Raw genomic sequence first — 25,179 nt, forward strand, 5'->3', positions numbered from 1 at the left:
AGCGACCGATGCGCAGTTTCGAGCGGGTGCAGGTGACGCAAGAGGCTGCTCTGCTCGAGGAGCGCTTTGCAAGAGTGCAGCGCGAGCTACTGCACTCGGAGCAGATGGGTGCAAAGAGGCTGACGGAAGCGCAGCGTGAGAAGAAGCAGAGGGAGGCAAAGGAGATCAAGGGTCTGATCAAGGGTTTGAGGAAAAAGGACAGGGCGGTTCTTGAGTCGAGGCGGGTGCAGGATGAGGCGAGGGGGCTGCTTTTGCAGCTCGTCAGGGGTGCTGAGCTGGGCGTGCGGGCGCGTGAGGACGATGCTGATCAGGGACGTGACACTACACCAAAGGGGCCTTTGATGGGCGGAGCAAGATGGCAGAAGTGGATGAATCGCGAGTTCTTGGCTCCTTGAGGAGGAGAGGGGAGGGACAGAAGTGCAGACGTAAGGGGCGCGCATGAACTGCTGGCCCCTTGTCTAGGAATGCTCGATACCCTTCAACTTTGTACACACACATGCGCACCACTACTGCATCGACTCATCTAGCATTATCCCGCTGTGCACTCTCGCAGCCTACGTGGAGCTGCGTGCGCCCTCTGCTCGTATCCTTCCAATGGCTCATCCGCTCGCCCACATCCTCTACAGGCGTAAAAAGGCTGATCCACAGTCACATTAAGGAGAGAGGAACAAGGTACAAGCAAGCAGAGAGGCATCTCTGACGACTACGTGTCGCTTCTGACGGCTGCATACATGAGCAAGTAAATGTGAATGAGCATGAGATGAATGAGTGAATAATGAATGAAGGACCAAGCGCATCTGCACTACTACACTAGCTGAATGGACAGAAGATGGAGCAAGAACCTGTCTCTGGTGAGGCATGGAAGACCCCAAAGAGCCGTACAAGAAGTCGAAAGAAACCCCCTTCGGTTTCACTCTGCCGAAAGAAGTAAGAAGAAAGTGGTATGCTGCTCAAGGAGGTCCTCGAACGATGGATGTCTGTGTACGGTGCGGTGCTCGAACGGACAAACGAGCGAATAAATGAAAGAAGATGTGCAGAGCGAGGGAGCGAGTGAGCGAGGGGATTGGCTACGGCTAGTGGCTAGTGGCTAGTGGCTAGTGGCGATTGACGATTGGCTATTGGCTATTAGAGGACAGTGTGGGTGCAAGAACAACCAACAAAAGAACAAAAGAACAGAAAGAAAACAGAAAGAAAAAACGAAAACGAAAACGAAAACGAAAGGGAAAAAGACAAGAATTGGATATTGAGGTTGAAAAAATTCAGGAGAAGAGAATGATGAGATGGTGCAAAGAGGGAGAAAGGGGAGGGAAGAAGGGGGCCGCTTCGTATTGTTGATGATGATGATGATGATGAGAATGATGATGATGATAAAGGTGGTAATGGTGATAATGATGCGCGAGCAAGAATGAAGATTGAAGCCGAAAATTGAAAATTGAAGGGCCGAAGCCCTTAAACAGAGTCGAGAAGAATGAAGTTGGGGAATTCTTGGGTATCCTTGGTCTTTGATTGTGTGCCAGAGAGAGAGAGAGAGAACAGAGGGAGAAAAGAAAGCCAATGTTGAGCTGTGAAGTGCGTGTGTGTGTGTGGACCTCGAAATGGTGCAGTAGAAGGTACGAAGACGCAGTGCGAGCAAAGTCTGAATGCAGTGCGTGGCAGGCAGGCATTCATCTCATCATCTCAGTAGCAGCAGAGGCCGTTCGTCCAGGGAGAAAGATAAATAGGGCCAAGATGTTCCAAGGCCTAAGAGCACGTTGGTATTGGCATCGCTGGCGTAGCCGCCGTCGTCATTGTGGGGTCGTGTCGTTGTCGTTGCATGCCTAGTGGATAGAGTGCTGTGCAGGTTGCGTCGAATGCGGTGCGGTGCGGTGAAATGCATGTGCGTAATGGAAATGGCGAAGTGCAGTCGAGAGCGGAGCAATGTATGAGGTGCACGGCGAAGATGTCTCTCGCCCTGCTCTAGGCGAATGTGCCTTCTTGCGAATGCTGGGGTACGTTGACGCCCGACGATGACGAGGACGATGCGCTCGTGGTGGCGACGGGTGCTGCTGCTGGGCTGTTCCGCCTTGCCCAGTCTCTAGCGAAGATGCTAGCCTTGAGGAACTTGCGGTTCGCGTACTTCCTGCAAACAAAGTGGTCGCCAAAGCTAGGGTCTGCAAGCTTCTCTAGCAGGAGGTTGGCACCAGGGATGAGCTGCTCCTCGCAGAAGCCAGAGTAGTAGATGAAGCCTTCATCCCACTGGCCATTGAGCATCTTCTTGCTCAGGAACATGCCGATGGCGGCGATCAGACTTGGCTTTGCTCGAAGGAAGCGGTGGTCGAGGAGTGTGACCTCCATGAGGAACTTAGCCAGAGTTCGGACCTGAATGTCGTAGTCATCAGCCTTGGAGATCTTCCTCACCCAAGAGTAAGGCGAGCAGTAGCTCGACACCTTGAAATCAAGGGTGGACAGGATGATGCGCTCTCCCTTGAAGATCTCGTCCTTGGAGTAGCCACCTTCGGTCATGAAGACGAACTCGTCGACGCTAGGAGCGACAATCTCCTCGTACTTGGCGGCAATGAACATGGCGGTCACGCCGACGAGCTGGAGCTTGGCCAAGCTCACCACACGGACGCTGAGGAAACGGTCGACGATGTTGACGGCAATCCAGAGAGTCTCCGGAAGCATGTGGTAGCGCATGTGTACCTGTAGCAGCCAGTCGACAAGTGTAGCCCTCATGTGCCATTGGATCTCGTTTTGGTAGGAGATGTAATGAGGGTTGGGTAGTGTCTCCATCTCGCAGCGAGCCATGTAGGAAAAGATCTCCTTGGCGTACTCGGCGACCATGCTGGTGTCCCGCACCTCTTCCGGGTCGAGGCCCATCTGAGCAAGCTCATCGTCGTGAGCAGCAATGTCAGCTGCGATCTCTCCGGCAGCAAGAGCCTGTTGCCGTTCGGCAGCGGATCGAGCCATCTGAGGAAGGACGACGGCTTGCTCGTAGGAATGGCTGATCGCTGTCACCCTTCGGCACGCCTCCTTCTCAAGGTGTGGTGGTAGCGTCACGAGGCCCTCGGGGTCCAGGTTGAGATCCAGAGCTGCGTCACTGTCGTCCTCGGCAGAGGTGATGCTAGCCGCATCATCGATGTGTACGTTATGGGACTGGTGGTGGTCGTGGTGACCTCCTGTCGAGCTGCTGCTTTCTGAAAGCTCTTCCGAGCTCGAGTACTCCTCATCGTCCTCCTCTCCCTCGGCACCGCTCATATCTTCATCGTCTGTGATATCATGGCGGGCATTGGCACCTTTGCTCCGGGAAGAAAAGTAAGGGTCGACTTCCATTGAAGCAGCCACGGCGACAGCACCTGATGGGTATGCTGACGACTGTTGCACGGCTTGGGAAGAAGCCGCTGAGGTGGAAGGCTCCTCGGCCCTGACCCTCTTGGCTCCCGCTGGCCTCGCCGTAGCTGAGGCAGCCGCGTTGCTTGTGCTAGTCGCTTCCAAGTGTGATGAGGAGACAGAGGCTCGGATGGGTTTGGTCACTGCCACAACATCACGCCGAGCACCTGCAACAGGCTTATGCTTATAGGCGGCATCGTCATAGTGGCCATTGTGAGAGGTAGCTCGCATGTGTGCAGCCGAAGCTGACGCCTGGACGAGCCAAACGGTGCAGGTGGAGCAGGATTGAGTAACACGCTCGGACGTCGGGGCTGTTCTTCGCGCGCCAATGTTCGCGTCGTCTGACTCACCTTGTCCAAATTGCTCACGTCTCCCAGAGCTTTCCTTGCCAATGCACCCCCCTGTTGATGACTTGGCTTTCCTTCGACGAACTTGTTCCCTGTCGGTACCCTAGATGCCTTTGTGCGGCCGTTTGCGGCAGTCGAAGAAGAGGCAGATGTGGTAGAGTAGTTGGACGCAACTGATGTTTCACCACCGGAATGAAGGCGTTCTCCACTCCTCGAGGGCGGCATGCCGTTCTTGACGTTGAGAGGCCTTCCGATGGCAGTCGAGCCCGGCTAAGATGTCCAAAGTGAGGTGGAAGACGAGGTAGGAATGCAGTGGTAGAGGTAGAGGCAGGAGAGATGAAGCAAAGCGAAGAGGCTCGGTCAGCAAGTGCTAGAGGTAAAGACGATGAGGGGAACGAGGAGAGGTAGGAGCGATGACAACGACGACGACGATAATGATGGAATAGTGTAGGAGGTATAGGTGCAATGGCAGTCTGACGATGGTGTGTAGGGCATCGATGTCCTGTGGTAAACCAACCCTAGCCCGGTGGCCCGAAAGACGGTGAGGCTGGCTCGCTCGCCCCGCCCCGACCGGGGTAGCGGCCAGGGCAGGCCTCCAGGGTCGGAAGCTTTGGAAGGAAGTTGTGATCGGGGAATGGAGCGGAGTGCCACTGCTATGTGGTTATCTCGGCTATTCGCAGCCCAGACGTACCTCAGTCGAGGGAGGGCGAGGAGAGAAGAGGTGCAAGGCGGGGCCAGGATGCTGCACGCTCCAGGCGGGTCATGGAAGACCGCAACTCTACTTGGCGTGTAGGGGATGCTTGCCGGGCCGTCGCGCCACGAGCAAAGGAGGTATTGGATGCATGGTGCATTGGCAATGCTCCTTGCCTTGCGTGGCGGTCTGTCTGATGCTGTCACTTGCTATTCCCCTCTGCCGAGTCCCCACTGCCTTTGCCCCGTTAAGCTCTGGGCCTGGCACTGCAAGGACGCGAGCCAGAGGCGGCAGCAGCCCCCTTCGGACTCGTCGCACGCCACACGCAGCCGCTGCGATTCAATTCACCGCGGACCGACTCGTGCAGACGCGGGCAGGCTGCCACACCATAACAGGGCAGGCAGGCAGGCAGGCAGGCGAATCCACCAGCCCAACAGGCACAAGTGTGCTTTCGGCCGAGGGAGAAGAGCAACGCAAGACATGAGATAGTCTCACACGCCTGTCTCTCTCTCTGTCTTCCAAGACATTCCCGTGGGAAGGATCACGTCCCGGAGACTGCACCGACATCTGGAAGTCGCACTCTTCGGCGAGACTCCGCGACATCCCCGTCGAGAGATAGCAGCCCATCCTCAAGCGAGCCCACACCTGGTCAATGCCCAGGCCAAGGCCTACGGGAAGATTGACTGCCTCGGGGTGCGCACTCCTCTCCTCCGCAACCTTTCATCGCTACTGCTTCACGAACATGATCGCGTCTGAAACGTCTGCAGTTTACACTCACGTATTGTTCCGCGTGATGCGCCATGGAGACGACGTTGTAGGAAGGGGATGCTTGTGGTAGATTCGAGCCGCGAGTCGGCAGAGAGGACGAGGGGATAAAGGTGCGAGGCGCGTTGGGCCAAGACTCGTCAGGCAAGTGTAGAGGCGAGTCGAGATGCCTTGGAATGCAACGTGATGATCAAGATCGTCTTGGGCAAGGAAGTTTGACGTGGTGTTTCTGTGAGTTGCGTAGGCCAGAAGGCACTGCGTCGAATGAGGCAGGGGGGCGAGGCAGGCGCGAATCTGGCGGCGAAGAGGTGGTGCTTCCAAGACGGCAATTGCGGTGCTTCAGCTCGAAGAGTGGCTCAAAGGCGCGTTAGAGAGAGAAAGGGAGGGTATGGGCTGCCTCCTGCAAGTAGGAAGCAGTGCTCTGGGTGCGTTTGACGATGGTGTTTCGTCACGGATCGAATGGGGTGTATCGGAATACCCTGTGATTGGTTTTCGATGGATCCTATCTGCTCTTCTGATCTGGGCCGTGTGGGAAAAGCGAGAAGACGTCTAGCTTTCGAAGGCCGTTTGATTGCTGGTATGGAATCAAGGATCGTCGGTGGGAGGAGGGATGGATGAGGTGGTGCACAGGAGAAGGCAATTGATGAGCAGATGCCGGCGTGTTGATCGGTGTGATGAGGATGATAGAGTGATCCACGAAGGGGAAGCTGCTGGAGGAAGAGTGGCCTGCCAGAGTATGTGCTATGCTTTTGCTCGTTACTTGTTTTGCGATTCCGTAAAGCGGAAGTGTAGTGGTCGGCGTGTGATGAAACAGAGGCGTAAAGGGTGCAGGTTGCGGGGAATCGGGTCCAGGAACGGTCAAAGGAACGCAAGGAGAGCGTCAAGAAGGGGATAAGGGCCGCAAGGAGCGCACGAGGGCAGGGGGTGGAAAAGGGATGTGATGGTAATGGTGATAGTGATGAGAGGGAGGAAGCGAGGGCGTTTCAGGGCAAGGGCAAGGTGAGAATACGCAACATCTCCAAAAACAGTCTAACGCGGACTGACTGGCAGGGCGGACCGGATAGGCGGAGCGGGCAGGCGAATAGACTGGACGGACAGGCACGCACACGCACTCACGTACATACACACGCACACCCAGCACGGAGCCGCCGGAGGAGGAGGGGAGTCGAGGGACGACGATGACGACGAGCAGTGGAGCAATGAGATGTCTCCTCGGGTGCAGCGTCTGCGGGCGGGGTTGTTGTGCATCCGCTGCTAGGGAATCTTCTGTGTATAGGCAGTCGACTGTCCAGACGCAAGGCCGAGGCAGAGGGTGGCAGCCGCCAAGCGAGAGGAGAAAGGCGGCTTGCAGGGGGAATGCGTAGATGGAAGGCACACACACCGCGAAAATGTGACATGTTGCGTGCGCCACACTTGCACACCCCGCTTCGCATCACTCCCAAGCAGGCCGAGGGCGCACATACACAGATGCCCTCGATGAATCAGCGAACTATCACCTTGCAAGCCATCGCCGTACTGACCTCAAGAGGCACACCGAGTCCTCGTCGATGAATCTCGCTTCACCACGAAAGACAGAGGTGTTGGTTGGGCGTGATCAGTGCCCTGATTCAGAGCCCAGTGTCAGTGTTGTTCTCGTCTCGTCGTCGCGTCCTGCTTCTGCACCTCGTGCGCCGGAGATTTTCAACCCCCGCCCAGTCTCCGCCTGCCGAGGCTGCTTCCTCGCAACGACAGTACCATTCATTCCTCATCGCTGCAAGCATCCCTCTTATCCGCCCTTTCACTTGTGATTGGCACCCGACAAGGAGACTCCGCCAGATGTGTGAACCTTGAATCTTCCCCTCCTCCACCTCTACTCTCTGTCCGAGGGCCATACCTCCTCTGAACAAAGGGGGGAGTCCCTCCACAAGACATTCCTTCTCGGTCTCCGGACCTCGCTCCACTACCCGCACCGCGACTTGTGGGGTAGCGTGCAGCGTCCAAGCCTCTCCGCACCCCCGCAAGCTTGTACAGCCTCGAGAGTGAGAACATTGTCCCCATTCTGAGGACAGCTGCTTTCCATGCCTCCCGCCCGATCGCGCTCCCAGCGCAAGGCTTCTGGTCTGGCCAATGCTGCCATCGCGCTGCAGTCCTCTGGCGATCCATATAGCACTTTGAGGACTGGAGGGCAAAACGGAGCTTCCTCCACGGCAGAGGGTAGAGGCGTTGGTGGTTCCCTCCGACCCTTGACTGTCAGAGAAAGGCAACTCCTCGATGAAGAACGGCAGGAGAAGGAGGAGCGGGAAAGGTCAGCAAAGCGCCGCAAGATCCAGAAGAGGCTTCACGAGCTGGAGGTGAGTCTTCTGGCAGACCATAGCGCCAGAAAATGTATCCCTGCTGATGCAGTATTGCCGTCCTTTGATTTTGGTACCACTTGCAGCGGACCAACTACCGTGATGCTGCCGTGTCCTTAAGGCCTGGCACAGCTGAGTCCTCGCGAAATGACGGCGAGGCATTTTCGATACCCAATTCGGCTCTACTAGCTTTGACTGGAGGAGCAGATGCAGAAGGCAGTGGCACAAAGCAGCACAAGCAGAGCGCTACAGTTCGGCGATTGCTAGTGTACAGGAAGGGCTTCCACAGCCTGTTGGAAGACGCTGTGAGTGGTTGCAAAGAAAAAAGGCAAGGTGGAATGACATGAGCATCGCGCTGACGCTACGCTTCTCGGCGTGTTGGCTTTTACCAGGCATCAGATGAAGTGTACAGCAAGTCACCTTTCAATTACGAGCAAGCTTCAGCAACCATCGACAAGTCACGGCATCGCCAAGGCCAGGCAGTGGGGGATCCCGGTGGCGGCGGTGGCGGTGGAAGCGGTGGTCCCCTGGTGGTCTACGAAAGCAAGCCTCTCTTCTGTTCCATCTGCGGCCAAAGTGGCAGCGCCGACTGCTCTAGATGTGGGGAGAGACTCTGTGGGATGGGCACTTGCCAGGAGACGTGAGTATACTGGAGCTGTCAGAAGTGCGCTTAGAGATGTCCGACGGAGAAGCTGACTGCCTCAACCTCATCCACCAATAGTCACAACGATGCCAGATGCGACAGACCCGTGCGATAGAAGAAAGTCGAGGATAGTCGTCATCTACAATACCATTCATTTTGCCATTGCCATTGCTATGATGTTTGCATACACCCACTTGTGAAGTTGTGAAAACTGACCCATCCCGCATCGGCATCCGTGTTGGGGCCTTTTTTTCAACCAGCCAGGGTCCAGTCGGAGGATTCGAGTCTCGCGGCTGCCGTTTCTCCACACTGCCTCTTTTCCCCGATCCTCTTCCCTGGCCCCTCTTTATCCGATCCCCGCAACGATCTTGTTTCGGTAGATTCGCCTTCTCGCTCCGGCCTTCCCCTCACGGCCCTGCTTAGATCTCCTTCTCCAGCCGCGACCAGTCCTTCCTTCTCGGCATTAGACCAGCAGCTGCAGGCATCGCCCCTAGACACCCTAGAGCAGCATACACCGGACCCCTCTGGACCCCTCTACAGCCCTCCTAGAAGAGCTAGCTCATAAGCACCCGTACCGATCTTGAGACCACACCTTCTTATCGGCAGCCCCTCTCCACCAAGATTCTTGCCCGATCCGATAGACGTCGGTGACATCACTGTTCCCCTGCAGCATTGGCAGCAAGCCTTTAGCAATTTGTGCCCCAGAGCAATCCTTCCCCCTGGACATTGCACTCAGGAGTACAGCCACTCTCCAGATACCCCACCTCTGCTCTTCAGCACAAACGGCCATCATTCTCTGCTTTTTAGACGACACGAATCACCTCAATCCATAAAAGCAGACATCTCAGCTTCGCTACCTATCTCCATACCCTTTCACCTCGTTGCAATAGCTATACCTCAAGATGCCCCATCTAGAAGTCAAAGTCGGTCCCGACTACAAGCACATGGAGCCATGCAGGGTTAATGACATCAGCAGACCCCATGAGATCGATACAGATTACTTTGTTGGCAGGGTGGTCGTCCGGATCCTCGATGCTCCTGGCGCCAAGGAGGGAGAGGACGGAAGAGAGTACTTTCGAGGTGAGGCTGCTCGTAGCGAAAGGAAAGGCAGTAGGCCCCCGGTATTGACATTCCTGTTGCTCTGGCCGCCATTTCCTACCCTCCCTTCATAGACCGCTCTCGTAGGTTCTGCATTCAGATCGAAGGTCGCTTCAAGCAGCGGTATACTGGAGACGATGTCCACTTTGGTACTGACTTTGATCGCTTCATGGATTTTCCACGAGCGCCCTTCAACGCTGGTATGCGAGTCGCTCGCTACATTGATCCCTGCACCTTCTACGAAGAGAAGCCTCCATCTGGAAGGCCATACATCATGTCTCCATACTGTGCTTGTATGAACGTACTCTGCGCCTGGCCCGCACCCTCTCGCGCCCATGATGCAGTGGTTGTGCTACGGCATACGGACAAGAGCGGCACTCCTACGGGAGGCAGTCAGGGAGGACATTCGATCACTCCCACGGTGTCCAATCCTGAAAAAGGTGGCGACGGGCATTCAGCGCTACTAGCCGGGCAAGACGACGATGATGAGACCCAAGATATTGTGCCCCGAGAAGGTCTGAGCAGGAACGCTAGCGTCAGCCGCCAGTCCACCGCGGACGCCAAGCCGGCCAAGAAGAAGGGATGGCTCAGTGGCGTTGGCAATGCCTTTGGCGGCGGAGCAGCGAAGGAAGAGAGGGTCTTGAAGAAGTACTGGCGTTTCGTCGGGTTCAAGGACGAGCCACGCGTAAGAGCTCTACTGGAAGCTCACCACGCCAAGTTAGAGCATCATCGGCGCTTGCCTCAGGAACTGCGCAAGCCTGAGCGCACAGACTCAGCCATGAGCACCGAGAGTGGCACTCACGCTGGTGATGTACAGCATGGCATTGCCTCTGATCATCCTACTTTGAAAAGACTTGGAACGAACTTCAGGGGCAAGCTGTCGAACATGCGCTGGGATGACCCTGAGACACCACCTCAAGGAGCCGTCGGCGAGCAGAGCCAAGATGGTGATGTCAGTCCTCTGGCCGATGACGAGGCTGCTGTTAAACACGATTACTTCGTGACGGCTCCCGAGGCTACTGGACAAGATATCTTGGAGTCTCCTGAAAGAAGAGCGGTATCGCCAGCCCCACTCGAAGTGGACAGTGCAACTAGCACTAGGGACGACACGAGGTCGTCGCCTCCCTCCGCTGCCATGCCTCCGCTACAGCGCATCACCACTCAGGTTCGTACGGAAGCCCAGAAGGCTGCAGCCTCCGACGGCCTGAAAAGTGATGACTTCCGGCTGGCTGATGACCTGAACCGCAAGGCTCGGCTGAGCTCCGACAGCCACTCGAAGTGGTCCAGCAAGCTGGACGATCAACTTGGTCCTTGGCGCTTTAGCGAACCAGGTACCGACATGGTGGAGGACAATGCTTTCATCTTCACTACCCACTCCCTGTCGGTTCCCAAGCGCCGCAAGTATTTCACTTCGGAGGAGAACCGCAAGAACTTCGAGTACGACCCCGACATCGTCTACGGAGCCTCCTTCTTCACCGACGCCTTTGACTTCAATACACTCAGTCTCTCGCTCGGACCAGTCAAGCTTGGCCTGACCAAGTTCTTTGGTCCTAATGGAATGCCCATCAGGTACACGTTGCGACATCGCAATGAAGAGCCAAGCTTTGTGACCGTCTCTTTCCAGCTGGTAGATTGAGGGACGTGGAGGTCCGCGATAGAAGGAGAGGACGGTCAGGGATCCCTGCGAGCCTCTCATATGTATATAGCTCAGTCTCGACGAAAGCAATGCTAGACCTATTGACGATTGACCCCTTGGATGCCTTGTATCCTCTTGACCCGCTCGCTGTTTCAGTGAACCATGGGCTGGGCCTGGGGGCGGCAGCTGACGTCGGCGTTCAAAACTCGCCGCCAGTCCAGAAAATAGGACGCGCGGGGGAGCAGGCGGCGAGGCGGAAGACCCCACAGCCACGCTTCAGCACCGACGGTCAGACCATCGCTTGCCCGGCCAGGCAGACAGACGCTCGTTGCTGTCCGTCCTTCTGATCGCTATCATCTCACCTGACATCCTCGCCAGGCTCCGCGGCCTAGTCATCTCTCTTCCTTGCACTTTGGCGACCTCGAGGAAGTCTATCCCCCAGTCGTCACCTTTCTCTGAGCGTGACGAGGAGATTGCCGCTTCAGTGGAGGCACCAACAGCAGAGGCCCCACTGGTGGTGGTGGGCCCAGCAAGAGACGACTCCAGCAACACGGCCTCGATGCTGTCTTGAATAGCGCATGCTCTCTGCACCAGGCCTTTATCCCATCGACCTTCTCAAGAACATCAAACAAGGCCGATTGCCGTGACTTTGCTCCTCTATCGCGCCTTCGAGATCAAATCATCATCTCCCCACTCTGCTTCGCGGAAAGGTCCAGCTTGAATATGGCTGACCCTTCGCCGCGTGCGCGCCCTATTTCGAGCTTCGACCCCAATGGTAATGCACAAGAATCGACGTCCTACAGGAACTCTTCAGATTGGACTCGCTCCGGTGACTGGGGCGCTTCAGCCAACTCAGGTTCGGGTCCTTCCCAGCCCTTCCGTCGTGAGCCTGGCAGTCGACCCAGCTCATCGGGTCTCGATAAGGCAGTTCAGCCTCCTCAAGCACAAGCAAATCCATCCTCGAGCATGCCGTCGAGCCCAAGGTCATCTTTCATGGTGATCAACAATGGCCAGAGCAGTAAAATGGGCTCCGCATCACCTGCCGCATCTCCGGTGGCCTCACGTAGAGTAACACCACAGACGTCTTGTGAGTTGAAACAAACCTGCTCCCCCTCACGAGTCTCTCGCATGGAGGAAGTATCGCTGATCCACATTCCCCTTTTCGACCATTTTCAGTCTCTGGCCCGCCGCCTGGCGCTGCAACACCTTTCTCAACGCACTCGAGGCGCTCTAGCGGCAATTTAATGTCTCATGTGACTGGGGTTCAGACACCGGATCCAGCCGGCTCTTCCACGACAGGTTCTACTCCCAGGGCCCCTTACCGAATGGAAGGCCAACAACAGTCGAGACAAGCTCCGGCACTGTCAGGCTGGAGCCTCTCCCAAATACCGCACTTCGGATCGTCTGCCGACGCTTATGCTCCCCTCCCTGTGCTCCCTGCCTCGGGTCGTCAAGGCGGGAATAGCTACGACACTACTCTCGGCGCTCAAGATGATGCGGGGGTAACAGACAGAGGACAACGTTCGGGAGCAGTGACTCCGGGTGGTGATAGCTATGGAACCCACTTTACAAATGAGAGCGTAAACCGCGATGCCAGGAGAGCCTCCCGTCACTCGTTTCAGACGGCTGCTAGCGGGCTAGATAGTGCTCCTAGTGCTGATGGATTGCGAGACGCGCGAGGAAGAGGCATTGCAGGCGCTGTCTCCGGTGATAGGTTCGAAGAAGTAAAGTCTACCGACGATTCGCGTCGGCCCGCTGGAAGCTCTCCGTTAGGGTATGCAAGCTCGACAGAGAGAGCTGTTCCTGGCTCATGGGGCTTTCAAGTGAGCCACGTAAGATCCACTTCGTCTCCATTGGTGGAGACGAAGCCGCTCACCCGGCCTACGCCACCTAGTAGTGTTATCGACGAACAATTCGCAAGTGCCAAGAACAGTCCTCTCATCGTGCCATCGGTGCTACCTCCGCCTACCACAAGAGCCAGACAAGCGGGACCAGAGCGCAAGCCTGTGGGAGGCGCTGCTGCTCTAGGTCAGACAAGCGCCTCTCCTTCGACTGGCTCACGCTTTGAGGAGTGGGAGCTCAAGCAGCCTGGTCAAGGCTCCAATGCTTCCCGACCATCATCGATTGGAGCTCCCGGACAGCTCGGTAGAGAACAGCCTGCTCTAGCAATGAACGGCGCGAAGCCGTCTCCGCGATTGTCTATTGGCAACAAAGAACAACCTCCCGTTCCCTCAGCCGCTCGCGAGTCAGAAATTCAGCCATCAACGCCAATCTCACCCACTTATCCGGCCTCAGTCGAGTCAACAACAGTAGGCCCAGCTGTGCCTGACAAAGGCAACGGAATCCCAGCAGGTGCCCCACCACCGACCCCTCCCAAAATCAGCGGCTCGTACGCACAAGCCCCGCTGAGTCGGCGGCCGGAATTGGCGCTCGACGTTGCCCCGCCGACTTTGCCCAGAGATGCTGCTCCGGATCCAGAGATCCCTCCACAGACGTCGCCTGTGTCAGACTATCGCAGAAGACCTCTTGCAGACTCGAACTTCGGATCGCCAGCTCTGAAGCCCTCCATCGTTGGTCCTGGTATCGGAGCACACAATGTCACCGCAGCGGGTGCGCTGGTCAGCACTTCTCCGCCCTCTCCGGAGGACATGCGGATGCAAAGATCGTCCACAGCCGGGCTTCTGCCGAGAGCGGCTCTGGTGGAAGGACCTGGACATGACTCTGCAGAGCCTAGCGGGAGGGCTGAATCCGTGTCAAGTGTGGACACCCCTTCGAGAGAGCCCAGTCCACCTCCGGAGGGAGAGGTCGAGGCTCGAGCTGAGTGGGAGCGAGCGAGGATGAAGCAAAAGCAAAAGCGCTCTACGAAAAACAATGCTAGGAGGAGTACTCTACGAGGGCAGCTCAAGCCTTTGCAGATGGTCTCTACTGGAGACAATGGCAATGCTGGACAAGAGGCAAGCCGAGAGCTCGGTGGAGAGCCAGCGGCTCTCAAAGCGTTCGCGCCGAGTGCCAAACCGAATAGTGGCGCAATGAGTACCCAGCAGCTGCAAAAACAGCAAGCAAGGGACCAGCGACGCTCCGTAGGAGCTATCAACATGACCATGGGGGCCATGGGTGGGGCCGATGTGGCAAGCGGTGTCAATGGTCCTTACCCTATGTTCCCTTCGCCGTCGCAAGGAGCCACGCCGGGTCGGCAGTACCTTGGGATGCTTCCTCAGCGAAGTCTTGTGCCACCCTTCGAGTTGCAGCAACGACCTGATGGCCTCCTCTCTGGTCTCATTGGACCTGATGGAGTACGTAGGAGCGTCAACGACCCAGAAGTCTGTCTGGAATGCATGATGCGAGACGAGGACATGATTGACGTCGATGTCTTGGGACCCGGATTGTGGGAGCGGGAGAGTGACCGAGACTTCGATGAAGCATTGCGAATCGAGAGGGAAGAGGGTCAGAGGAATCAGTCGGAGCGGGGCGGTACTGGCACTGGGCCGAACTCGGGCTCTGCAGGGACAGGCGACGATTTGAGCGCCGCCGGTCACAGTAGTACTGATGCTGCGAGCAGAGAGGGACCGTCTCGAAATACCTCTTTGGGCACTGGTACCAAGATTCGCGTCAAGAGAGTGGGCAAGCACGATGCCCTCACCGCCGAGCGGCTCAAGCTGCATACTCAGATGAATCCTCCCGCTTCCTCTCATCGCTGGAGGACTCTGCAACAATTCCTTGCTGTGCAGGCGAAGTACATCGCCATCGAACAGAAGCTGCTTCAAGACGAATGGAATCGCTCGCACGGCGGTCCGGGTGCGGGTCGCAGAGATCGATCCGTCACTGCGCCTGGCAATGCTTCTGTGAGCGAGTCAGTGGCGACGTCAACAGAAGGGGGCGGTGGCCGCAGAAGCCCAGAAACTGCCGCGATTCCAAAGAAGAGCATGTCGAAGAATCGCAGCGTGCCGCTTCTGATGCCGCAAAGAGCCGCGAAGCTCGTTGGTGACGAAGACTTGAGGCCCGAGGAGAAGACCATGAGGGAAAAGGACGTGGCATTGGCCCGAGAAGCGAGGAGAAGGAATGCTGGATCGACATCGCCCTCCATTCGCAACATGGCGGGTTCTGCGATGCCTGTTCCTGGCTCCGCATCAGTCCCCGGCAGTCAAACAATGGCTTCTGTTCTGCCCAGACGCCCAGGAGGCTTCTCCACTCCTGGTCGAACCGCTAGCGCTTCCGATTTGCGTGGCGTGCCCGGCTCAATGCTCTCTCCTGCAATTCCTTCCACTCCGGAAAGCTTGGCGCCTCCGAACGCTGCCTTTGCATCTGGATCACTAGGTACCCCGAAAGGATTCGGTGCCAGTACAGTCTCCCAGCTCTCCCTGGCGCCCAGTGGCTCGATGCTTGATATGCACCTGGCGATGGCTAGCTCGAATCAAGCCGACCATCGGGCCGGTCACGGGAGCGCTCTTCCCATGCATTCTCCCTCGCAGCTCAGTAAGCCAGCGCAGTCTCCAGAGGCCTACTTTGGCTTCCCTGGAGATGGCGAAATGAGCCCAATAGACCCTTCGGGTCCATACCGTCAGGATACAATTCGGCCGGATGGTCTCCGCTCCCCTCCCATTGGAGACACATCTAGAGATGACGGTGGCTACTTCAAGCAGAAGAAGCGCGACACCAAGACTCCCAGCACAGGCAAGGAGAAGGGGGGCTTCAAGCGTTTTATGAACAAGCTCGCTGGAGGAGGCCAAGCAGGCAACGGTCTGTCGAGCCCACCTCTGGACGGACGCTCCGAAGACTCGAACAGTCAACGAGCTCGTCGCACGTCAGTCTCGGCCGATGATGCGCTTGCGCCACCCCCAGGCATCGCCGGCCTCTTGAGTAGAGCCCGACGCTCCACTAGCTCTCTGCTGGGCGGAGCAGACTCAGTCGAGTCTCCTCGAGAGCTGTACATGCAGCCTCCAATGTCCTCCAATTCGCGCAATCGCTTCGATATGGGACCATTCCAATCGCCATTGCCACCGGAGAGGAAGCAGTCCCGCTTTACGCCCGAAGAGAGGGCGACGTCTCCATTGGTTGGTACTCATCGTCGCGGCCCATCCAACAGCTACTTTGCCGGGGTTGGCCCACAATTCAGTGCGGGAGGTCCATATCCCGGCCCCGGCGGTCCGGCTTCAATGCAAAGCGCCGATCCTAGATACAGCAGCCAAGGCTCTGCCATGTACTCGAATGGAGGTGCTGCTGCCGAAACGCCTGGCAGCAGTCGTACGCCCTCGATGATGAGCGTGGCGAACACGACGACTACCAGCTCTGGTCCGCAACCCCAGCGCCAACTTCATCGCAAGCAAGCCCCCGTCGGCTCGATGCCAGGTGGACAGGGTCCAGGTGCACAGCAACAGCTGCTTTCGCCAGGGGGAGGAGGTGGGTACGAAGATGGTGAGCGCGATAGCCGGCGTCCCAGCGTCATGAGCCTGAACAGTGTAGTGCCTGGCCGGCCCGATCGAAGCCCTCGGCGCACAGATGAGGCTGGCTTCAGCATGAGGCAAGTGTCGAGTCCTGCAAGCTTGCCACGGCAACAGCAGAACAACACCAGAGGGCTCTTTGGGCCTTTGACTACACCTCGCCGAGGTACTCCCAATGGCGGTGACTACAATCCTGAGGAGCGGGAAGAGATGCAGGATGAGGGCAACCAGATGTCCACGCGAGGGGTCAAGGATGACAACCGCAAGAGCAAGCTGCTGAGGCTTCCCTTTGGCTTCAGCAACTCCAACAACGACAGCTCGTCCACAAAGGCCAAGAGGCGCACCTCTTCGGCTCTCCCCACCAGCTTCAGCAGCAATAGCGGACTGGCCAACAGTGGCGCATACTATGGCGAGGCTATTGACGAGGGTGGAGGTACACCTCCTCTGCGTCATCGTGCGAGCACCAATGCCCTCGAGACGGGAATGGACGACGAGTCAAAGCCGAGAAAGAGTATGAACCTCTTTGAGAGGCCGAGGGTGTTCAGCTCTACTTCCTCGAGTGGCCTAACGTCTGTGAGATCACAGAGTGCCTTTGGTAATTACGAGCCTGCTCCCCAAACAGGGAACAGCGGTGGAGGCGGGAGCGGGAGCGGTGGAGGCGGTGGATTTGCGAGCAAATTGAGGAACATGAGAGGATGATCGAGCGAGCGGCACTAGCGGTGTGCTGGCAAGTCAGAGGCAATATTGCCATGGTGCAAGTTTTAGATCAGAGACGATGAGTTTCATTCATTGCCCAGCACACTGTTGAAGGAAAGAGGGTGTCCCTTTCTTGCAGGCGCTGCTGTCTTTATTGCGTCGATTGCCTCTCTCCCTCTCCCTCTCGTGCGTACATGGAATTGTCAAGATCCTATCCATTCTATGCGTATTCTGTAGACTGCCTTGACTTGATTTGGCCTGGCTTGACTCTCTGAGCACGGTGAGCGATATGCGACAACACCAGCTTACCAGTGCCCCTCCCCCGTCCCCCTCCCCTTTGGTCCCATAAGCCGGAGCTGCAGCTTCAACTTCAGCCGAGCCGAGCCGAGCCGGAAGAGGGGAAGGAGATGCGCGTGGAGGCTGGCGTGTGTGGGTGTGAGCGGGCGTGAGCGTGGTGCGAGTGACGCAATTCCGCTGGCGGGTCCAGGCCGAGGCAGGGCGAGCGGGCGGGCGGCCGAGAGAAATGGGTTGGATGACCCTAAGGCAGGACAGGCACGCACGCAGCAGCAGCAGCACCAGAACCCTCGTCCGCCATTGCCTTTGACTTTCCAACCATCACTCACATCTTTTTTGTTCAATCAAGACTCAATACCCTCACTTCAACCAAAGAAGAACTCATACACAATGCCTCTTTTCGTACTCAGGTCAGTTGAGCGTTCCTTGGTACTCCTCCTTTGCAGGCTGGCCTAGCCCGCCGGGAGGGTCTCGCCTCGCTCTCAGACACCTCCACACTTCCCGCCCGCAACGACCTTGAGCCGCTGAAGTACGAGACTGACACTCTTTGCTGTTCTCTGCCTCTCACTCCCATGTTCTGCCTCTCAGCCCGGCCTCTCTGGCCCACTCTGCCCTCTTTGCAGGCTACTACTCCTACCTGACCGCCAACGTCGTCTCTTACCGTCTCAAGTCGGGTGTCATGCTCGGCACGGGTGAGGCTGGCTCGGTCCGTCACCCCAAGCACAAGGCTTCTCCCAAGGATGCCGAGAATGAGGAGGCTCTGCAGCGTGCCGTTCGAGCCCACGGAAACTTCACCGAGGGAACTCCCTTTGCCTTCTTCCTCATCTTCCTCGCTGAACTCAACGGTGCACCCACTTACCTCGCCCATGCCGCTTACACTACGCTCCTCGTAGCCCGTGTCGCTCATGCTGAAATTGGAATCCGAGCTGCTGACACTCTTGGTGTTGGTCGACCGGTCGGTACCATTGCTACCGTCGCCGTTGCCCTGGGTGCCGGTGCTTACAACGTGAGTGTCTCGCAGCTGCAGCGCACGACAAAAGGGGGCAGAGAAACTTCGCGAGCGAAATGAGGAGGAGGGAAGACCCTTGAAGCGACACGAGGCGAGAGAATACGCTACTGACCATGACCTTCCTCTTCCTGCTTCCTTCCACCTTTTGCAGTTGAGCCTTGGCTGGGAGCCCCTCAAGTCCTTCCTCGGACTCAAGTAGGCGACTGTTGCAGGATGAAAGGGCAACGTCGGGATGTCAGATGTTGACCCAGTAAGAAGCGAGATGGAGAGAATGGGACTTCATGGAAGGTTGTCTCTCGGGGTCAGATCTACATTAATCTCATCTCTTCTACCATCGGATATCGGGAAGACTACGACAAGAGTGAGACAAGCAGTGTCGCATATGCGTCTTGGAGGATTTGAGATGGCATTCGCCGCACTGTCTTGCTCGATGGGGGGTCTGAATGTGACTGTCTACATGGCGGGATCGCGCTGCCTCGCCCACCTCATCCCACGCCTGCTTCAACAATCTCCAGTCAGCAGTCCTTCTTCTCGTCTTGCCTTCTGTCTGTCGTACTCTCATCCATACTGTTACCTTCCGAAGGGACAAGCGAAAGAGCTCCGGGGCATAAGGGGCTGGAAAAGTGATGAGGGCTTGGCTCCTGTGCACAGCCCACCTTGTGAGCCCCGCCAGATCTTCTGACGTGACGAGCAACGTTGACGCGTTCTAGAGCAATGGTGCGGCGGATGGTAGAAGTTAAAGTGACCAATATCGTGCCTGAGTGGTTGCTGATGATGACGACGATGCATTGCCGCCTCTCTCGTCCGCGATACTTACCTTGGCCTACTCGCAGCCGTCGGCTGGGTCGCGTGAAGCACCGGGAGGCGGAGTTGGAAATCTCCGAGTGTTGTTTCTTGAAGTGGAAGCAACCGAGGGGGGGAAAGTAGGCGGGGCGAACATCGTCTTGGTACACACACACACCGATTCGATCATACACCATCAGCTCCTCACCACTGCCAGCTTCAGTCGTGGGCATCGCAAAGGGCATAGAGAGATAGGCGAGAGGCAATCGGCTGCCCCTTCGTCATCTCCCCGCCCAAGGTCACGGTCACATCCAAAGCATAGATCGGACTACCCCAGTCCACTCAGCATACAAACAGCATACATACCCACGTCCTCTCATTACCCAGCATAACCCCTCCCTTCCCGGCTTCACACTAGACGACACCGCAATGCTCGCACACAGCCCAAGAGCGGTCGACTTGGCCAGATATGGGCCATCGTCCTCCCAATCGGCTACCGGCTCCTCATCTTCTGCGCCACAGAACTGGCAGCAACAACAACAACAACAATTGGTTACCTGTCCCGACGACTCCGATTTCCTCGACAGTGATGCTGATGGAGAGGCTTGTGAGGTCGAAGAGGATCTCGGATTAGCTAGCACCCAAGGCTCGCAGGCCGGCACCGCTTCTGAGCCTGCCTTGGCTCCCGAGCAGGGGCTCATCTATGTTTCGCACCGCCTCTACTTCACCTATTTCGCCGATACGCTACCCAATCCAGACTATCTCAATCAAGGTGACGGTTGTGCTTCAGCTCTCTTCGAGCCTCCCAGTCGGCAGCTGCGTCCTGGAGAGTCCGCCCCAGAGTACCCTGACAAGTACCATTGGTTCAACATCGATGAAGACCTCGTCTACCTCAGCTTCTTTGAGGACTGGGGACCACTCAATGTGGGCCTCTTCTACCGTTTCTGCATGCACACCCACCAGCTACTCAACGATCCAAGCTTGGCAGATCGGGCATTTGTATTCTACACCTCTAGCAACCCCTGTCGAAAGGCCAACGGATCCCTCCTGGCAGCCATGTACTCGATGATCATCGATCACATTGAGCCAGCCGATGCCTTCCATCCTTTCAGTCAGCTGGAATTCAGGCCTTTCAGAGATGCTGGCTATGGAAGAGCTGACTACTATCTCACAATACAGGACATCCTCTACGGAGTTCACCGTGCCATCGAGGAGAAGTTGCTGGACCTGTCCACGTTCAGCCTCGAAGAGTATGAGCATTACGAACAAGTGCAGAACGGAGATTGGAACTGGATCACACCCAGCTTCCTCGCATTCGCCAGTCCGAATGACCGCGAGTACGTAGCTGAGATCAAGGCGAATGGAGGTCTGTTGCCGGCAGCTGGCTCAAGGATGGGTAGGAAGCTACCGAAAGTTATCACAAATACCGTAAGGTACTTCAAGGAGCGCAATGTTCAGCTCGTGGTACGTCTTAATAATCCTCTGTACGACAAGGACATCTTCGAGGAGGCTGGTATCCAGCATGTAGACATGTACTTTGATGACGGGTCCAATCCCTCAGAAGAGATCTTGAGAGACTTCATCCGTCGGGCTCACAAGGTCATCCAGCGAGGAGGTTCAATTGCAGTTCACTGCAAAGCCGGACTGGGTCGCACAGGTGTGCTGATTGGCGCCTACCTCATCTGGAGGTATGGATTCAGCGCATCAGAAGTCATTGGCTTCATGAGGATCATGAGGCCAGGTTGCGTAGTGGGACCGCAGCAACACTTCATGTACCAAAACTTTGCCCAGTGGATCAGATGGAGCGTCAAGGATCACGCTGTGGCTCAAGCGAAGAAGATCATCGAGGCGGAGCGAGCGCAGATGGCTGCAAAGGGTGTGCCGGTAGAGAGCGCGGTGCGCCGACTTAAGAGGCACTCAGAGGAAGGTCTTGATGATAGTCGTCATGGAGCAGATCGACTAGTATCTCCTGACCCTGTCACGCCACAGGCAAGGAAGCTTCCGCGTGTCATCCCAGCTACAGCAGCTCCAGCCGTCAAGCCCGTACCGTGCGTTGGACAACCTAGGAAGAGCCCCAGTCCCTCTCGTAAGCGTCCTGCGAACGTTGTGCAAGCACCAAGCAGCCGTCTTTGCTCTGCCACCTTGCAGCCCTCAAGCTCTGTCAACGAGCTACCACGATCTCACAGCGAGGAGTCCCTGAGCTCTCTGAAGCATGCGGAGAAGGACAAGTCCACACCCGGCTCCCCAGGTGGACTCGGTGTGACTTCGCTGCGCGACAGTTGGGAGAAGATTGCCGGTACTGTCTCGCCTCCGCGCAGCCCAAAGACGGCAGCGACAGAAGATCAGGCTCGCACACCGACTTCGACGACGACTGCAAGTCGTGTACTCGCTGAGGCTCAGCGGCTGAACAACGCAACACCTGAGAGACGGACGCCAGGAGAGAAGGAGGACGCAAGTCAAGACGTCGTTGGCTCCGTGAAGATCATAGCCAGCCCCGCTCGATCGGTCACCGTCGTGCGTCCGGCTCACGAGCGATCGCGATCTGAAGCCTCTCCTTCTGCACGCGAAGAAATCGACTCGCCCCTTGGCACCCCTAGAGCCAACCGTGTTCCCTCCTTTGCCGCTTCGCCCCAAGTCAAGGCGGCCTACAACCTCAAGCCCACTCCTCGCTCTTCACCACAGCCTCAAAATGCCGGTGGACAGTGGTCGACAAATGCAGCAGACCACGGCACGACTTCTAGCAAGGCAGTGCTGCCTTCCAGCTCTCAACAGTCCGACGCAGAGGTCCTCGGCGTGCTCGGCATCAACCCCTCCGAGGACAAGACGACGACCACACGACCGTCCCTTCGCACCTTTGGCCGCACGCCTTCGTCGAACAACTCGATCAGTCCTGCCAAGATCCGCGCGCCGGTGATGAGTGCAGGCAGGTCGATGGGTGTTTCGAGTACAACAGCAGGTACAGCTATGCCCTCGACCTCTGTTCGACCCAGTGCATCACGAACAACGAGTGCCAGCCGCTCCACTAGTGGTTCCAACGCAGCTGCGAGTCGGCCGACTACCACGAATGGTACAAGCTCCTCTCGCGTAAGACCCACTACCACTGCCACCACTCGCACCGCGCCGAGCAGCACAACAAGAGGTGAAGCACCCTCTGATCGTCTGACCAATACGTTGCGCAAGACTAGTCGAAGTGGCGCAAATGCCAATGCCAATGGCAATTCCTCTTCCTCTTCAGCTTCAGGAAGTGGAAATGGAGGCTTGAGCAACGGCCCTGCTAACAGTCTCAAGTCCACCAGCACAGTCCCAGTCTCCAACAGTGGCAATGCTGCCATGCTCGCTGCACGTGCCAACTTGAAGCGCGCTAGACCCAGTCCGGATGTAGTGCAGGGTGAATTCGCACCCGCGGTTGCTGCAGTCGGGGTTGGGAGGGGAGGAGCGTCTCTTACCAAGACCGGAGGAGCGGGAGCAGGAGTTGGCGGAAGAATGGGAGTGGAAGCAACAACGGGGAGAGGAGGTGTATCCTCCTCCTCCTCTCGACCTCCTACTAGCTCTACAGCTACGAGTACCGCGGCCCGAATGGGACGAAATGTTCGCAGGAGGAGAAGCAGTCTGGGTGCGGCGGACATTGGGATGGCCTAAGGGAGGGAGAGAGGGAGGGAGGGAGAGAGAGGGAGAGGGTCGTCGAGCTTCCTTATACTGGTTTCAAGCTCACGACCGACGACCGACGTCTGGCGTCCGGCGTCCAGTGTTGTTCCTTTATAGTCATCCTATCATGTCTCGTCTCATCTCATCTCATCTCGTCCAAGCATTCCCATACACACACATTCACACATTCACACATTCACAGCTCCTCGTCTTCAGTCACGTGCATCACGTGCGGATGTTCGGATATTCGCTCCCGCGTATCGCGTACGCGTACAAAGCATATACATTAGAAAGGAGTGTTCCGCTGCTGCTGCTGCTGCTGTAAAAGGGTAAGCAGTAGCAGCTGGCAGCTGGATGCGGGCAGCTGGCTAGCAGCTGGCTAGTAGCGGGGAGATGGAGAAATGATACAGTGTCTACATAACAGAAACAAAATTGGGGGTAAGTGCAGATAGGAAGGAAGAGGAGAAAGGATAAAAGAGAAGGAGAAGGAGAAGAATCTGTATACGCGCCGGAAGTCTACTTGCTGGATCCGGTGAGGAGGATGGGCTGAGAAGGAGGAGGAGGAGGCGGCAAAGGTGAGAGGGAAAGGGGAAAAGGTGACGTGACGTGTGACGGGTGGCGGATCCAGAATCCAGAAGGAGTGTGTATAGGAAGGAAAGATGAAGGACGACTTCGAGTGAAAACGAGGCAAAGGCCAGCCCTTTCCCCCGCCAGTCCTCACTAGCTCAGCTCAGCTCAGCTCAAGTAGACAAAGCTGCCCTCAGCAGCACGACTGACCCGCCCACGAGGAGCGCCGTGGCGATCAGTGGCGAAGCGGCGGCGATTGCATTCTTTGCCCGGGTGACCGGGCAGCCAGATGAGACTTTCGTCTTTCCGGTGGTGGAAGCGGAGGCGAAGATGACGGACGGTAGGGCTGCTCCGGATGCCGAGCCAGAGGGAGAGGAGGAGGACGCGTGGAGAGCGAGATTGATGTGCTTCTCTAGGAGGGAGTACGCCTCCCCGCCCTTCCTACCAGCGGACTCGTCTTCCGAAGAGTAAGAGGAGGCAGAGAAGTCCGTATCCGTCTCATCGCCCATGACACTCGAGGCGGAGCTACTCGAGAGGGAAAAGTCGGACGTGGCAGTATAGGGTGTTGGTCGCTGTGCTTGCTGCTGCTGCTGCAATGTAGTCGGGATGGCTCCTAGAATGGCGACGGGTCGTGCTCCGATCAGGCCTTCGAAGAGGTCCTTGTTCAGCTCGAATGCCAGGGAGGCTTCTGAGCCTTGCGCGGAGAGGAGCCGTGTGACGAGCTGGTCATGAGACGTCTCTGCTGACCTCCTGAAGAGCACGCGGGAGATGGTAGAGTGAGATGCTGACCCGGGGCTGTTGAAGACCTCGCTCGAGGCAATGGCCGAAGCGATACTACTGTCCATGGCGACACGGAAGGCGTCTTTCAGTCGACGGTGCCATGCCGCGTCACTCTCCTGGTCATTCTCCTCGCTCCTTGGGAAGTCGTAGAACTCGTAGCCGGCTGGTGTGGTGGCGGAGCGAGCGTCGTCGTCGAGGGGAAACAGCTTCTCGACGCGCTTGCGGATGTGCTGTCCTCCTGAAAGGTCGCCGAGATATCGCACGTAGGCGTGTGAGAGGAGGAGATCACCGCTGGCATGAGGCAGGGCTTGCAAGCGCTTGACGTATACTAGAGAGGACTCTGCTTCGGTCGGTGAGAGTAGACGAAGATGCTGCGTTGTGAGTTCTGGCGAAGAGGAAGAAGAGGACGGCAGTGCGGCTGCGATGAGAGATGGTTGGGACGTGATGCTCAAGCACCTCGCAAGCTCGTCGTAGATGTCCCTATCTCCAGCCTGGATCTGCTCGTTGGATTCTTCGACTAGCTCGGCCCAGTCGAGACCAGCGCCCTCCTCGTTGCCACTACTCCTTGCCAGAATTTGCAGATGAACGTGCACGTCGCGCAGAATGGCCGGGAGGCGGAGGAGGTGGGGTAGGAGGCGAACAGATGTCGACGTTGACGTTGAGGCTACGTTCTGATCAGGAAGCACCGCTTCGAGGAGAGGAGCAAGCATCGGCGCCTGCGCAGCATCTTGCGAGAGGAGAGGAGACTCGAGAGCAGCATAGATGCAACCGAGCATGATCATCCATCTGACGTAGTCCAGTCGACCAAAGACCTTGCCGTCATCTTCGTCTACACTGCCGCCCTTGCCGAATCCCATGAGCTTCCTGACACCAGCGCTAGACTCGACCTCGCGGTGAGCCTTTGCGGTCGCGTGCTTGAGGTGCTCAGAGAGCAAGGGGTATTGCGATGAAGAAGAGGCGTGAGAGGCATCGTGGTGATGGTGTGAAGCATGCGACGAGTAGTGGGCGGCAAGCTGCTCGGGTGTGAGAGCGAGCGCTGCAGCTGGAGCGTAGCGTGCAAATGGGCAGGGCATGGTAGAGATGATGTG

At 57.1% G+C, this 25,179-nt stretch overlaps 8 protein-coding genes across 8 annotated transcripts; 5 read left to right on the forward strand and 3 right to left on the reverse strand.

Annotated features, from left to right (window-relative positions):
* Positions 1-1,031: 1,031 nt before the first annotated feature.
* BCV69DRAFT_12410 (hypothetical protein) lies at positions 1,032-1,810 on the reverse strand. Its single transcript, XM_025489170.1, has 2 exons — positions 1,124-1,810; positions 1,032-1,067 (listed from the first exon to the last, which is right to left on the reverse strand). Exon 1 carries the CDS (start codon positions 1,662-1,664, stop codon positions 1,260-1,262), a length of 405 nt encoding a protein of 134 aa, XP_025351022.1. The 5' UTR covers positions 1,665-1,810; the 3' UTR covers positions 1,032-1,067; positions 1,124-1,259.
* On the reverse strand, positions 1,811-4,343 carry BCV69DRAFT_12374 (hypothetical protein). Its single transcript, XM_025489169.1, has 2 exons — positions 3,720-4,343; positions 1,811-3,621 (listed from the first exon to the last, which is right to left on the reverse strand). The coding sequence occupies exons 1-2, from the start codon at positions 3,939-3,941 to the stop codon at positions 1,957-1,959; spliced, it is 1,887 nt and encodes a 628-aa protein (XP_025351023.1). The 5' UTR covers positions 3,942-4,343; the 3' UTR covers positions 1,811-1,956.
* Positions 4,344-6,907: 2,564 nt separating this feature from the next.
* On the forward strand, positions 6,908-8,312 carry BCV69DRAFT_279774 (hypothetical protein). Its single transcript, XM_025491369.1, has 4 exons — positions 6,908-7,502; positions 7,589-7,807; positions 7,895-8,142; positions 8,224-8,312. Exons 1-4 carry the CDS (start codon positions 7,230-7,232, stop codon positions 8,258-8,260), a joined length of 777 nt encoding a protein of 258 aa, XP_025351024.1. The 5' UTR covers positions 6,908-7,229; the 3' UTR covers positions 8,261-8,312.
* A 735-nt stretch (positions 8,313-9,047) lies between these two features.
* BCV69DRAFT_244036 (hypothetical protein) lies at positions 9,048-10,879 on the forward strand (the record flags this gene model as incomplete). Its single annotated transcript, XM_025490089.1, has 2 exons — positions 9,048-9,225; positions 9,318-10,879. 2 exons carry the CDS (start codon positions 9,048-9,050, stop codon positions 10,877-10,879), a joined length of 1,740 nt encoding a protein of 579 aa, XP_025351025.1.
* Positions 10,880-11,205: 326 nt separating this feature from the next.
* BCV69DRAFT_279776 (hypothetical protein) lies at positions 11,206-17,256 on the forward strand. The gene is made up of 2 exons (XM_025491370.1): positions 11,206-11,966; positions 12,056-17,256. Exons 1-2 carry the CDS (start codon positions 11,603-11,605, stop codon positions 17,014-17,016), a joined length of 5,325 nt encoding a protein of 1,774 aa, XP_025351026.1. The 5' UTR covers positions 11,206-11,602; the 3' UTR covers positions 17,017-17,256.
* A 375-nt stretch (positions 17,257-17,631) lies between these two features.
* Positions 17,632-18,613, forward strand: BCV69DRAFT_279777 (hypothetical protein). Its single transcript, XM_025491371.1, has 3 exons — positions 17,632-17,717; positions 17,896-18,313; positions 18,468-18,613. The coding sequence occupies exons 1-3, from the start codon at positions 17,698-17,700 to the stop codon at positions 18,513-18,515; spliced, it is 486 nt and encodes a 161-aa protein (XP_025351027.1). The 5' UTR covers positions 17,632-17,697; the 3' UTR covers positions 18,516-18,613.
* A 646-nt stretch (positions 18,614-19,259) lies between these two features.
* Positions 19,260-23,112, forward strand: BCV69DRAFT_279779 (phosphatases II). Its single transcript, XM_025491372.1, has one exon. The coding sequence runs from the start codon at positions 19,529-19,531 to the stop codon at positions 22,736-22,738; it is 3,210 nt and encodes a 1,069-aa protein (XP_025351028.1). The 5' UTR covers positions 19,260-19,528; the 3' UTR covers positions 22,739-23,112.
* Positions 23,113-23,484: 372 nt separating this feature from the next.
* BCV69DRAFT_275276 (hypothetical protein) lies at positions 23,485-25,164 on the reverse strand (the record flags this gene model as incomplete). Its single annotated transcript, XM_025491070.1, has 1 exon — positions 23,485-25,164. The coding sequence occupies one exon, from the start codon at positions 25,162-25,164 to the stop codon at positions 23,485-23,487; it is 1,680 nt and encodes a 559-aa protein (XP_025351029.1).
* Between the last annotated feature and the right edge of the window lie 15 nt (positions 25,165-25,179).

This window comes from Pseudomicrostroma glucosiphilum (assembly GCF_003144135.1).
Source record: "Pseudomicrostroma glucosiphilum strain MCA 4718 unplaced genomic scaffold BCV69scaffold_1, whole genome shotgun sequence".
Lineage (NCBI taxonomy): Eukaryota > Fungi > Basidiomycota > Exobasidiomycetes > Microstromatales > Microstromataceae > Microstroma > Microstroma glucosiphilum.

Excerpts from the sequence above, each read along its gene's own strand:
- BCV69DRAFT_12410 (XM_025489170.1), bottom strand. The coding sequence starts at position 1,664 with ATGCCTGCCTGCCACGCACTGCATTCAGACTTTGCTCGCACTGCGTCT.
- BCV69DRAFT_12374 (XM_025489169.1), bottom strand. The coding sequence starts at position 3,941 with ATGCCGCCCTCGAGGAGTGGAGAACGCCTTCATTCCGGTGGTGAAACA. Across the intron at positions 3,622-3,719 it reads ACGTGAGCAATTTGGACAAG|GCGTCAGCTTCGGCTGCACA; the intron begins GTGAGTCAGACG and ends TGGCTCGTCCAG.
- BCV69DRAFT_279774 (XM_025491369.1), top strand. The coding sequence starts at position 7,230 with ATGCCTCCCGCCCGATCGCGCTCCCAGCGCAAGGCTTCTGGTCTGGCC. Across the intron at positions 7,503-7,588 it reads AGAGGCTTCACGAGCTGGAG|CGGACCAACTACCGTGATGC; the intron begins GTGAGTCTTCTG and ends TACCACTTGCAG. Across the intron at positions 7,808-7,894 it reads ACAGCCTGTTGGAAGACGCT|GCATCAGATGAAGTGTACAG; the intron begins GTGAGTGGTTGC and ends GGCTTTTACCAG.
- BCV69DRAFT_279776 (XM_025491370.1), top strand. The coding sequence starts at position 11,603 with ATGGCTGACCCTTCGCCGCGTGCGCGCCCTATTTCGAGCTTCGACCCC. Across the intron at positions 11,967-12,055 it reads AGTAACACCACAGACGTCTT|TCTCTGGCCCGCCGCCTGGC; the intron begins GTGAGTTGAAAC and ends GACCATTTTCAG.
- BCV69DRAFT_279777 (XM_025491371.1), top strand. The coding sequence starts at position 17,698 with ATGCCTCTTTTCGTACTCAG. Across the intron at positions 17,718-17,895 it reads ATGCCTCTTTTCGTACTCAG|CCCGGCCTCTCTGGCCCACT; the intron begins GTCAGTTGAGCG and ends TCTGCCTCTCAG. Across the intron at positions 18,314-18,467 it reads TGGGTGCCGGTGCTTACAAC|TTGAGCCTTGGCTGGGAGCC; the intron begins GTGAGTGTCTCG and ends CACCTTTTGCAG.
- BCV69DRAFT_279779 (XM_025491372.1), top strand. The coding sequence starts at position 19,529 with ATGCTCGCACACAGCCCAAGAGCGGTCGACTTGGCCAGATATGGGCCA.